This window comes from Phyllostomus discolor, chromosome 8 (genome assembly GCF_004126475.2).
Source record: "Phyllostomus discolor isolate MPI-MPIP mPhyDis1 chromosome 8, mPhyDis1.pri.v3, whole genome shotgun sequence".
NCBI classification, from domain to species: Eukaryota; Metazoa; Chordata; class Mammalia; order Chiroptera; family Phyllostomidae; genus Phyllostomus; species Phyllostomus discolor.
The window spans coordinates 95376093-95389749 of record NC_040910.2 but is presented as its reverse complement, the minus strand read 5'-3'; the positions used below and the strand labels follow the sequence as shown (position 1 = coordinate 95389749).

Genomic DNA, 13657 nt, shown 5'->3' with positions numbered 1-13657 from the left:
TGGTGGTTTAATTATCTTAATGGACTATAAACTACTTGACAGTGGTCACTGACATTGACAGTGGTCTTTCTGTGCCCCACAGCACCAAAAGGATGATCCTATGGAATATGTTTACAAGCACTTAATAAATATTAGTTGAATAAATGAATGACTCATCAGAGTTTTCACCCATCGAAATATAACCTGGAGCAGACACATCCAGATTGGCACAGCTTTGTTAGCAACTTCAGTAATCTTGATACCTTTGAGTTACCTGAGCTGTACTGTACCTTGGTTCTTAAATGTAACAAAACACATTTGCTTCTGAGAACCATTTTAGTTCTTTTTTAGTAACTTTGATGCATAAACAATTTGGCAAAGAGTGAGAATGTAGTAGAAGCAGTTGGCTTGCTGACACAAGAACACTGGAGTTTGTGATGCTTAGGTACAGATGATGTACCATTCCAGATGCTATATAGTACCTGTTAGAAACAGATTTTAATATGATTATCAGAATTAAAATAGCTCTTTGGATTTGGTCTTCCAAGTTAAAATGTGAAATTAAAGAATATAATATGATTTGGCACCATTATTGTTTGAATAACATATGCTTCTACCAAATCTGAGAAATTAGTTTTAGATATAGAGCCCTTCATATTTAAAAATATCACTATTCTAAAGCTGTGTGAGGGTATCCTATCCATAAGCTACATATTCAAGAAGGAAGCTTTAATTTTACACTTTAGCTCTCATCATATTAACTTAAATAATTCTCTCTACATTTCTTCCCTCTAATTTCACTGTAACAGAAATAGGGGATAACATTTACCCACCTTCCTGGTACTAAAAAATGGAGTGGGCCTTAAGACCAGATGAATAAGTACTAATCCACACAATTGTAAACGGTGGTTTGAAAGCTGTTCTGTTGTATTTATAGATACTTCTACAGGTTAATAATGATATCTAAAATTACATAATCAGAAGTTTGTTCCTTTGGTTTAAGATTTTGCTCTTTCCTGGCAAGATGGAGGTATAGGTGGATGCACCATATCTCCACGCACAACCAAGATTAGAACAACAACAATTTAGAGGCAGAATAAAGCCCAGAACTGACGGAGAATTTATCTGAATGGAAGTCGGGCAGCCAAGAAGTTGAAGTAGACCCGTTCATCCAGACCGGTAGGAGGGGCGGAGAGGAGCAGCAGGGCTCGGGTAGCAGCACGGTCGCGGTGCGGAGCGCGGAGAGCAGTGAGCGTACAGGGCAACTGGGAGCCTGTGAGGTGTCCGGGGCACACATCATTGCAGCGAGCGGCTGCTGGCGAACCCAGTGAGGCGGCATTGTGGACCAGGACAGAGCGAGCAGCCCAGGATCCCAGGGAAGGGACGCAGGTCCCAGGGGAGTGGAGCTACTGCCATTGTTCCCTCCCACCCCACCCCGCCACTACATACGTCACAATCTAGCGACTGGAGTGCCTGGCCCTGGTGAACACCTAAGGCTCCGCCCCTCACTGTAACAGGAGCAACCAAACCAAAAAAAAAAAAAAAGGGGGGGCGGCTGGGGAGAGATATGTCTCAAACAGAAAAACAGATCAATGCCCCAGGGCTCATCCTTTTGAGCGAGCAAGAGATAGCCAATCTATCAGATGCGCAGTTCAAAACACTGGTGATCAGGAAGCTCACAGAACTGGTTGATTTTGTGATTTTGGGCGCAAATTACATGATAAAATGCAGGTTACCATAAAAGAGATGAAGGAAGATGCACGGAGAACCAAAAGTGAAGAGAAGGAAACTGGGACTCAAAACAATAGAGTGGATCAGAAGGAAGAAAAAAAAGGCAACTGTGAGGCTGATGTGGCCCCTGGTGAAAATGAGTTTGACATCCCTAGAAAACAACTGTCTTAACCCAAGTAATCAAGGTTAATACTACCAGTGGTAAGCCATGTTAATATGATATGATGAATCAAACAGATTTTGATATAGAAATAACATCTGAACAAGACCTGATTTTTGAGAAATTTTGTTCACCTTATGATTTTCCATAGACTGTACTCACTAAAAAGTATACATAATCTGAGGCAAAGTTACTTTAAACCTAGATTTTTGACGTTTCTCTTTCCACAATTATTCACTGCTTAGCATTAAAGATTGTTGTTGTCATTTTGTGGTGTACAAAACGTGAGGTGGGGAGAGAGACAGAGAACAAGGGGGAGGGAAAGGGAGAGAGAGGAGGGAGGTGAGCTTCGTCTGTTTGTGTCTGTTTTTGTAGTAATCCACAAGTGTATCAGTAGTTGTAATGACCAAAGACTGTATTGAATTACATGTAGTCTTTGTTACTTTGTAAAAGTCCTGAATTGCACATCTTTATAACCCTCATTCAACTTGGAGTTGGCTGTATTAAACACTATTGTTATATCCCCAATAGTTTTATTTTTGTTGCAGATTTAAGGGACTTTTCAAATATTTATGTCTATTAAAATGCATTGTAACTCACCTACTTTGAAATGTGGAATGAAATTAATATTGGATTAGTAGATTGAAGATTTGTGTTTTAGGTCCTGCCCCATTACTTCCTAGATAGGACTAATTAAGTTATTTTTCACATCTATAAAATGAGTGTAATCATATCTTACCTTAGCTATGCCTACTATTCTATATGCATTCTCATAAGTGCTCTATTTAAATAGATCTTAAAGGTCACTAAGTAGTTTGGGAAAAAATAGTTTCAAGCAAAATATGCCAATTAAGCAACTATTAGCTGCTCCTTAAAGGTTGTTGTAAGGACTAAATGAGATCATGTACAATACATAAAGACAGTGCCTAGCACATAAATTCTCAATAAATAGAAAAGAGCTGATAGACATATAATTTTCTGTTGCCCTGTTTTCCTGATCCTGTTTAAGTAAATACTCACCTAAGCCTTGTTCATTCTTTTTAAGCCTTTGTCCTAAGCCTTGTTGCTAAAGTAATTATAACAGAAGTGAACTAATGTAATAAGATGTTAGTGATACCACAGAAATTTCTACCTGCAAATTGAAGGTTGACTTGATGACATCTATGATTCCTTCCAATTCTGTTTTACATTTTAATACCTGTTATACTTACCTCACAGGGGTTGATAAGGGGTAACCAAGGTAATACATATGAAAACCTTCTGTAAACATAAAGGATCATACAAATATGTAATACTGTATAATAGGTAGTTAACAGAGATTCATTGGAAATTAAAGGGTACACCTGATGGTAAGATTTTTTTCCCCATTAGGCCTATTTATTATTATAATTGTTGCTGGTTTTAGACTGTTTGTTTTCCTAGCTAGATGATTATAGCACTTCTTAAAAATAAAGCATACATTCTCCTATTTTTCCAGTCCATTTACATCTATGACAGTTTTCTTAAGGTGATGCCCAGAGGTGTTGCTATGGTTAAGGTTATAAGTCAGAATTTCCATTAAAGAGACATCTTTCCAAAAACCACTTTAAAATAGAAAATAGCCCTCTGCAATCAGATTCTCTCAGCTTGATACCACTACTGTTCTTTTAACCTAAGTAGTACAGAACCAATTTTATGGTGACTTCAGAAGAGAAGCCATAGATGGAAAGTAAAATGATTTTGAACCTGCTCTAGTGTCTCCACTGCCAGGTATTGCTTCCTCTCATTATGAGAATAATACATACTTTGTACTGTTGTTATTCTATAAAAAAGAAAAATGTTTTACGACCCCATCTCCCTTTTTTTCAGTTTTTTTTCAGCTTTCATTTATTGACCCTACCACATCATTTCAAAGTTGCATAGTAATTTTATTCTCTGGTTCCCTAAGGAATAGCATTTAAGGAAAATTGTGACAAATTACTCTATCCTTACTCTGAATTTTATTTTACTACTATGAACAAACACATTTTCCTAGATATTTTTATATAATTCATGAATGTAGTTTTCAGATCTTTCTCAGTGTCAGAAACAAGGTGGAGAGTCTCATTTTGTTCCTAGTTGCTGTACTTTACTCCCCCTGTCAGCATTCCTGTTTCTTTGTCTTTTTTTCTTCCCTAGTTTATTTTCTGAATTTAACAGTAGGGAATCTACTTGACTGTGCTCACAGCAGGTAATAAGTACCATGATAGTCACTGGATTGGTTTCTTTGGATGGTTAAAAGAATAACAGGGTAATTAAACTTTTCTGAAGCTGCCAACTGTTTGGGGGGTTTAGTGCATATTTAAGGCTTATTTAAAAATAGTTCCTTCAGAAATTGAACTATTTAACTAGTAGAATCCCTAAGGGCATATTCCTTTCTTAGGGAGAAATTACTTAGATGACTGGAATTTATGTCAAGTAGAAGAAAATCCTCTTTTCATGTAAGGCCAGATTTAATGCTGCATTCATTCTGATTTATAATGTTTAATTTATGATTTTTGAGTGGGCTGCTTTTTGCCAACCAAAAATTCCCTAAAACAGCTTTTTACAAACAACACATATTTTAAAAATGCAGGTTTATAAAAAACTGAGTAAGAAATATTTATTCAGATAAGTTTGAAGTTTTGGATTCAGCCATGATCTTTGCTTCTTGAACCCCAAATCTAAACCTAGATAAAATAAAGAAAGGGCATTGTTTTTATGAGCTACAGATATGAAGTCTAAAAGTTATCTAAATAAACTGGGATATTGAGATCTTTAAAACCGCAAGCATTTTAACTGTAAATGAGAACTGAGCTATCACCACTTCTGGTCAACATAGTACTGCCTGCTTTCTCTACTTCTTTTCAGCATAGTGCTGGAAGGTCTGGTCAGAGAAATTATGCAAGGAGAAGAAAGAAAATACATCCAAATTAGACACAAAAAAGTAAAATGATCTGTTTGAGGATGATATGTGCTTAAATGTAGAAAACCCTAAAGGTTCCACACACAAAAAAACAAACAAAAACCCTGATAGAACTAATAAATGAATTTGCAAAGTAGCAGGATAAGTCAACACACAAAAGTCAGTTATGTTTTCATGTACAAACAGTGAACAGTCTGAAAAGGAAATTACAAAAAATTTCATTTACAGTATCAACAAGAATGAAATACTAGGAATTGACGTAACTAAGGAGGTAAAAGACTTGTACATTGAACTACAAAACATTGCTGAAACAACTTAAAGAAGACATATAAATGGGTAACATCCCGTGTTCATGAACTGGGACATGTAATATTGTTAAGATGTCAATACTTTCCAAAGCAAAATACAAGAGTCAATGCAATCCTTATCGAAACCCCAGTGATTTGTCTTGCAGAAGTAGAAAAACCTATTCTGAAATTCATATGGAATCTTAACAGACCTCAGATAGCCAAAACAATCTCGAAGAACAAAACCAGAGTACTCATAATTTGTGACTTAATAATGTACTGTAATGGTGCAATAATCAAAACAGTGTGGTGCTAGCATAAAGACATACAGACCAATGGGATAGAATGGAGAGCCCAAAAATAAACCCTTGCATGCATGGTCAAATTATTTTTAACAAGGGTGCCAAGAATGTTCATTAGGCAGAGGACATCTCTTCAACAAATGGTGCTTGGAAAATTGGGTGTCTAAATGCAAAAGAATGTAGTTGGATGCTTCCTTAACACCACACACAGAAGTTTACTAAAAATGGATCAAAGACTTAAATGTAAGACCTAAAACAGTAAAACTCCTAAAAGAAGACTTAGGGCAAAAACTTCAGACATTGGATTTTACAATGATTTTTTTGATATGACCAGAAAGACGCAAGTAACAAAAGAAAAAAAAATAGACAGATTGTACTTCATGAAAATAATATATATATATTTTTTGCATCAGAATACACTATCAAAGGATTGCCACTCAACAATATGTTTGCTTTTTAAAGTAGAACTGCTTTGTCTGGCAAACACTGCCAGAAACAAACAAACAAAAAAAGCCTCTTACTATGGAAAAATGTACTATTTGGCTAAGAAGTATTCTGATACTGCTATCAGGACTATTTGACATCTGAAAGAAATAATTATATTATTATGTTACTATATTACTGTTACTTAATCTTAGTTCTTAAAGGATATAAGATCCTACTACATACCCACCAAAATTGATAAGATTAAAAAGACTGACAACACCAAGTACTGTACATTGTCAGTGGGCATGTAAAAATGTTACAATCACTTTAGGAAAAGGTTTACAGTTTCTTATCAAACTAAACGTACACCTATACCCTATGACCCAGCAATTTTACTTCTTAGGTATTTACCCAAGAAAAAATGAAAACATGTCTACAAAATGACTCATACCAGAATGTTCATAGCAGCTTTACTAATTATAGCTAAATATTGGATACAGCCCACTTATCCACTAACAGGAGAATAAATCAACTGTAGTGTATTAACACAATGGAAGACCACTTAACAATAAAAAAGAGTGGACTATTGATATACAAGAATATGGTGAATCTCAAAGACATTTTGCTGAATTGAAGTAGCCTTACATGGAATAGACACTTCTGAAAAACATAGTAAGGTACATGAAAGGGAAAATTGAGGGGAAAAATGAACAAAACAAAATGGATATTAAATATTCAAAAGGAATGGAGAACCATTGTTAGATGTGGCACATGGGTAAAGGACAATAGTCGTTGTCCCTAAGAATCAAACTCCAATAATAGAATATAATATTTAAAGACTTTTTTTTCTTTTTTGACAGTTGTTTAGTTTTTATTTCACAATCAAAATGTGGAACCCAATGAACTGCAGCAAGAACATGAAAATTATAGAACATTCCCAGCAGATGTTGGGGTGATGGGTGTTCTTCTGAGTTACAGAAAGGATGATCTGGTGTTTAAGATGAAACACAAGTCAAATTTATTAGAGTTGTCTGTCCAGCAGTAGTGATGTTGTAGGTCTTGGCATTCCTGGACCCAAAGCATTACATGGCTTCCACAATACCCATGTCATGTTGTCTTTCACCTGGCTGAAGACCATGTACCTGTCATCCAGCCACTCAATCTTGGCATTACAGATGAAAAACTGGGAACTGTTGTGTTGGGTACAGCGTTTGCCATGAACAAGATGCCAGGACCCATATGCTTCAGGATTAAATTCTCATCATCAAATTTCTCCGCATAGGTGGACTTGCCACCTATATACCATCGTGACATGTGAAATTACCACCCTAGCACATAAAAACCTGGAATAATTCTTTGAAAGCAGAAAATCTGATAACCAAATCCTTTCTTTCCAGTACTCAGAATAGGAAAGTTTTCTGCTGTCTTTGGAACTTGGTCAGCAAACAAACATGGCCAAAGGCTTGCTGTTATAGTAATGTCGAAGAATATGGTGGGGTTGACCATGGCTGGGTGATGGTGGCTCCGGGGCAAGAGCATCTGCAAGATGGGGCAAGATATTTTTCAAGGAAACTATTCAGGAACAAATGCAGGCTTGAATCTGTAGATTAAGAGGGTACATCATGAGCCAGGAAAAACTTACGTAGAACAATCAATATCATGACACTATCTAGTAATAATGCTGTTGGACTGCACATATTTTTTAAAATGACTCCAGAGAAAAAGAACAAACATATGAAGGGGAGAAAGATTCAGATTGGCTTCAGAATTCTTCTCAGAAAAGTTCAGTGCCAGAAGACAGGGGAGCAATATATATAAAGCCCTCAAAGACAAAATGTTGTGACCCAAGAATTTTTTATCTAGTCAAACTTTTGTCTAGGTGAAAAGGCCACAGACATTTTTGAACATGTAAGAACTCAAAGTATAATCTTACTGATGACTTCTTGATAAACTACTTGAGGATACACTTTTAACTAAACAGTTGATAAAATATATCAAAAGACTGGATGTGTGTGTTGAATCCATAGGATTAATATGGAGCTGACTATTCTAGGACAGAATTCATTATAAACTCCGACAATGTAGATATTGTATGACTCAGAAGAATTTGGAAGATAAAGGAAATAGTAGAAGGTAGTGAAACCACAGGAAGATACTGATGTGGCAAAATCTAAAGATCAAGTTAATATGTCAAGAAAATAAGCCATGGGATCTAGGAAACAGGTGAGCCAACACAGAAAGCTCCATGAGGAAGCCCCAGGATGTTATTTGTACACAAAGGCTAGAGTCCAGGAAGTTTTCTAGGAGAAAAAGGAACTGATATTTTTTAGCATATGAGAAATATTACTGAATGGTATGCCACAATGATGTTAGAGCAGTTGGAAAAAAAATTGCTGATAGGTGTGTTTAAAACAATGCAATTGTTTGAGAGAGAGAGAGAGAGAGAGAGAGAGAGAGAGAGAGAGACTGATTAAGTCTGTGTTGGGTTCTTTAAGAGGAACTGCTTGGGACTGCAGGTTTCTTCCACCAACTCCATCCCTGCTGGTTTTTGAAGCCAGAACTTACGGTATTTATCTTCCTGGTACTAGAACCCTGGAATGGGGTGCCCGCTGTGAGGCCGGGATCCCTTGCTCCTGAGATATCCCTCCCAATTTTTTATCCTCCACATGTGGATGTGGGACCATTCCATTCTGTATGTGCACTCCTCCTACCAGTCTGGATGGATGTGGTTTGTTTAACTCCATAGTTGTCAGACTTCCATTCAACTTGATTTCTGATGGTTCTGAGTGATGGTTGTTCTGTAGCTTAGTTGTAATTTTGATGTGGTTGTGTGAGGAGGCAAGCTGTGTTTAAGTAAAGCCCCTAATTTCTTAAGACTGATACATGATTTCAAAATATTGGTTAAAGAAGAGTTCCTATTAAAAAGCCATACATACTTTTGAAATTTAAATACATTATCTTTTGGTGAGAAAGGAGTAAAGTCTGTGATACGAGTGAGACCTCAGCATACACCAGTTATTTGAGTTGGCAACAAAAAAATGTAACAATGACCATAATTCCTATTTGCCAGTGATTATCACCTATTTACTGATACTACCCAAGTTTTGTAGCCTACATAGAAGGATTTAGCCATATGTTATATAAATATATTGATTTTCTACTCTTAACAAACATTCATTATAAGGAGTTAGCAAATGGTTTAAGCATATACAAATCAGAAAGACAGATGTGTATTGATTGAGCAAATATTGATTTATCAGTTTGCTAGGCACTGATCTGGGCATTGGGCATCGATGACCAAAAGCAGACAGAAAACACCTGCAGTCTAGTGGGAGGAAGAATGGAGTCATAAAATAAACAGTAAACATAATAACTTCATATAGTATATTAGAAAGTAATAAAGGCTATGCAAAAAGGAAAAGACTTGCAACATAGTGGGAAGAGTTTACAAGTGTAGAGAAGAGGAAGAACCTCAAGGAGATTGAGATGTGAGGTACATAAGAGAGTATGATGTTTTGGAATCCTAAAGCAAGTAGAGAAGTATAAAAGTAGAGGGAATGTCAATAGTCAGATGCTTTCAAGTGAGTTGGACCTGAGAGGAGACAGTAGGATTTAGCAACAGGAAGGTCATGCTGGTGATGCTGACAAGTTTGAGTAACCTTGCTATTATTCCTTTTGGACACAGAGGAAGGTTGACAAGAAAGATGGTTAGTACTAAGCTCTCATTTTTGTGGTCTTGTGACAGTATTGGTAGTTTGATCTTTGGTAAATACTTAACGTCTAGATTGCTATTCACAGAAAGCTTAGGATAATGTTGGGTTTGCTTGAATGTCAACCTGGTCAGTGTGAACAGATGGTTGTTAAAATTACGTTGATAGCAGCCGTAGGAAATGAGATTTGTGTTGTGAGGACCCCAAACCCAAAACTGCAGGAATTAGTCATTTGGTAGGTAACATTATTTAGATTCACAAAAGCTAACTAAGAGAATCTGTGAGGTATGGACATCTAGGTAGTACTTCCAGAGGTCACTATAGAAAGAAAGAAACTAGCTTACAGAGGAAAAAACTCAGAGCTGATTTTAACTTCATTTAGTCCACTAAGAAAAATAATACAAAGTCAGGTGGAGAATTTGCCTTATTTTTAGCTTAATATGTGTTATTCTAGATTTAGAATACATATGATTAACTTGAGGGGTGATCGGAAATTTAACATTTTGGTGCTGTCACCCTAGAAAGGGCATACTGAGTAGATAGCATCATAATATGTGGGCTAAGATGAAGCTGCTCCAGATGAATCTCTCTCAAAGTTAACTGATGGGAACTTCCCACCTTCAAGAATTTTTATTACCTTAGAAATGCTGTGCCAAGACTGCTGAAACACAGCTGTGGGTGCTGCGCTGACGCCCACATTGCCAGTGTCAGGAAGGATGTACTCTTAAACCTCTAATTTATCTAATAATGTCTTTAGTGATTTGTGTAGGTTTGGCATTGTGATGAAAATGCTTCCTGCTTGGTTTATAACAAGAATTCAGTTTGCAGTCTTAAAATGTATATTGTCTTAAAATGCATGTGGAAGGTACTAAACAAGTCAATTTAGAAAAAGATCTAAATAAAACAATATCGTATCAATCTAACAGAACTTACTCATCCTTTATACTTGAAAATGATACAAATTAAATGTGTTTTTATGCTAGAATTATCTATTGTGTTTTCTGTTTTATAAACTAAGATGGCAGTAGATAGTGTTGAAAGAGAGCCAGCTTTCATATTTCAATTACAATCTGACTCCTTTTCTCTAATAATAAACCATAATTGAAAAATAAATTTAAAAAAATGTAGACCGGACTATGTCAGCCTATAGAGTGGGAATAGAATAATAAACTCTCATAAATAAATATTTATAAAGAGGTAGGAAATAATGGTCTCTTGTCTGAAATAGTTTCACAACCATTCACTAACAATATGTGTCTCTCTTTAAGAAAGCAAGCTATACAAAATCTGAAGGATTCTTTCCTAACTAGTTGATTCACTGCAAAGATTGATTACATTTATCAAAATAAACATATATTTAACTTTTAAGAATACACCTAGTATGTAAAGCAGAGTACCCTCATATTGCTTATAAAAGGAATTATATAGAGTTTATTTTCATTCTGTTGGCCTATGTAGGTAGCAAACACAAGGCCTGAGGGCTGAATCCGGCCCTCCACCTTGTTTTATCCCGTCCAGCACCTTGTTTCTACCTGGTGGCAGTGCCGAGCTCCTGGCCCCTAGTTAAGGAGCAGTCACATTTACACAGTCCTAAAATTACATTTGGCCCTTTGAAGGCAACCGCGAGGCTGATGTGGCCTGGGTGAAAATTAGTTTGACACTTCTGGCCTATTTGAAAACATTTGTTTGGATCAAAGATGTGTTTTAATTTAAACTGACTTTGTCATATCTTTGAATTTCAAAATATTATTTGAAATACAATTATAGAATTAGAATTTTAGACCTGGAAGAGACTTTAGAGTTACTTTATTACAATTTCTTAATTTTCTAGTTGAAGAAACTGAAATCCAGGGTTTAAGCATCTTTGCTAAGACTACACAGCTAGAATTAGAACTTGGCTTTTTAACTTTGTATATTTCTCCTATAACTTCCTGTCTCCAACAAGTTAGTTGAATAGCAAATAAATCTTCAGAAGTTTTAGGCTTTCCTATGCGTGCAACTATGTATGTCCAGGCTTCAAAGTCAATAGTGATCTCTAATTTTTCTTTATCAGTTAAAAAGTGATCCCTAATTATTCTTATAATAGAGGCAAATCATAGTGTTTAAATTACGAACAAAGTGATTTCTGAGTGACTGAGATATTAATGTATAGTTTTGTTTATTTATTTTTTTTAAGAATTTTATTTATTTTCAGAGAGGGAAGGGAGGGAGAGAGAGAGAGAGAGGGAGAGAGAGAAAGAGAGAGAGAGAGAGAGAGAGAGAGAGAGAAACATCAATGTGTGTTTGCTGGGGGACCTTCATGCCTGAAACCGAGGCATGTCCCCTGACTGGGAATCGAACCTGCTTCACTAATGTATAGTTTTTAAAGCAATTGTCTTTAATATCTTTAGGTAACAGCCAAAGCAGTATTGAGAAAGAAGAACACAGTTGGAAGTATCACACTACCTGAAATCAAACTATACTTTAAGGCTAGAGTAATTAAAACAGCATGTACTGGCATAAAAATAGACATATAAATGAGTGGAACAGAATAGGAAGTCCAGAAATGAACCTATGCTTATATGGTCAATTAATTTGTCACAAAGGAGGCAAGAACATACAGTGGGGTAAAGACAGTCTACTTAATATATTGAGTTGGGAAAACTGGACAGATACATACCAAAAACTGAAAGTGGACCACTTTCTTAGATCATAGTAAAAAGTAAACTCAGAATGGATTAAAGACTTAAATGTAATACCAAAACCCATAAAACTCCTAGAAGAAAACATAGTCAGTAAACTCTTTGGCATTGCTCTTAGAAATATTTTTTGGATATGTCTCCTCAGGAAGGGAAACAAAGGAAAAAATAAACAAATGGGACTATATCAAACTGAAACAAATTTTAAAGCAAAGGAAGCCATCAACACAACAAAAAGACAACCTACTGAATGGGAGAAAATATTTGCCAGTGATACATCTGATAAGGGGTTCATATCCCAAATACATGAAATTCATACACCAAAAAAAGCCCCAACAATCTGAGTTAAAAATTGGCAGAGGACCTGAATAGATAGACACTTCTCCAAAAAGGATGTACAGATGGCCAACAGATACATTTTAAAAGATGTTCAACATCAATCATCAGGGAAATGCAAATTAAAACAACAATGAGATATTATCACCTCACACCTGTCAAAATGGCTGTCATTAATAAATCAAGAAACAACAAGTGTTGGTGAGGATGTGGAGAAAAGGGAACCCTCATGCATTGTTGGTGGGAATGCAGATTGGTGCAGCCACCCCAGAGATTTCTCAGAAAGTTAAAACTAGAACTACTATATGACCCAGTAATTCCACTCCTGGATATTTATCTGAAGAAATCCAAAACACTAACTCAAAAAGATATATGTCCCCATGCTCATTGCAGCATTATTTACAATATCCAATATATGGAAAAAACCTAAATGTCCATCAATAGATGAATGGATAAGGAAGATGTGGTACATACAGGGGTGGGCAAAAGTTGGTTTACACAATACAGATAAATAATACAAGAATAAGCTGTGTTTTGTGTACTCACAACTGTAAATGTAGTTTTCCCCATTCCTGTATATACAATGGAATATTGCTCATCCATAAAAAGAAGGAAATCTTGCTGTTTGCAACAACATGGATGGACCTGGAGGGTATTAGGCTAAGTGAAATAAGTCAGACACAGAAAGACAGATTCCATATTTCACTTAAATGTGGAATCTAAAAAACAAAGAAACAAACAAAACAGAAACAAATATGTAGATACAGAGAACAAATTAATGGTTGCCAGGTGGGAAGAAGTTGGAGATGATGGGTGAAAATACTAAAAGGTATTAGTAAGTACAAATTTCCAGTTATAAAAATAGTCACTGGGATACAAAGTACCTCATGGATAATATGGTTAATAATATTGTAATAACTATATATGTGTCAGATGGTTACTAGACTGATCTGAGTGATCACCTTGTAAGGTATAAAAATGTCTAATTGCTATGTTGTATACCTGAAACTAATATAATACTGTATGTCAACTGTAATTAGAAAATAATTAAATAAAGAAACCTAAAAAAATCTATAAGAACAAAGACTCATATGTAATAATTAATGCCCATATCCACTAATCATG

General features: G+C 35.7%; 2 protein-coding genes across 2 annotated transcripts in view; one reads left to right on the top strand and one right to left on the bottom strand.

Annotated features, from left to right (window-relative positions):
- LOC114502519 (glyceraldehyde-3-phosphate dehydrogenase-like) overlaps positions 1–7122 on the bottom strand; it is a 70515-nt gene extending 63393 nt beyond the window's left edge. The window contains 1 exon segment of the mRNA XM_028519502.2: positions 6951–7122. Coding sequence (XP_028375303.1) covers positions 6951–7122 — 172 coding nt within the window.
- Positions 1–13657, top strand: part of PPM1E (protein phosphatase, Mg2+/Mn2+ dependent 1E) — a 123294-nt gene that overhangs the window by 72385 nt on the left and 37252 nt on the right. The gene's annotated exons all lie outside the window — the stretch shown is intronic.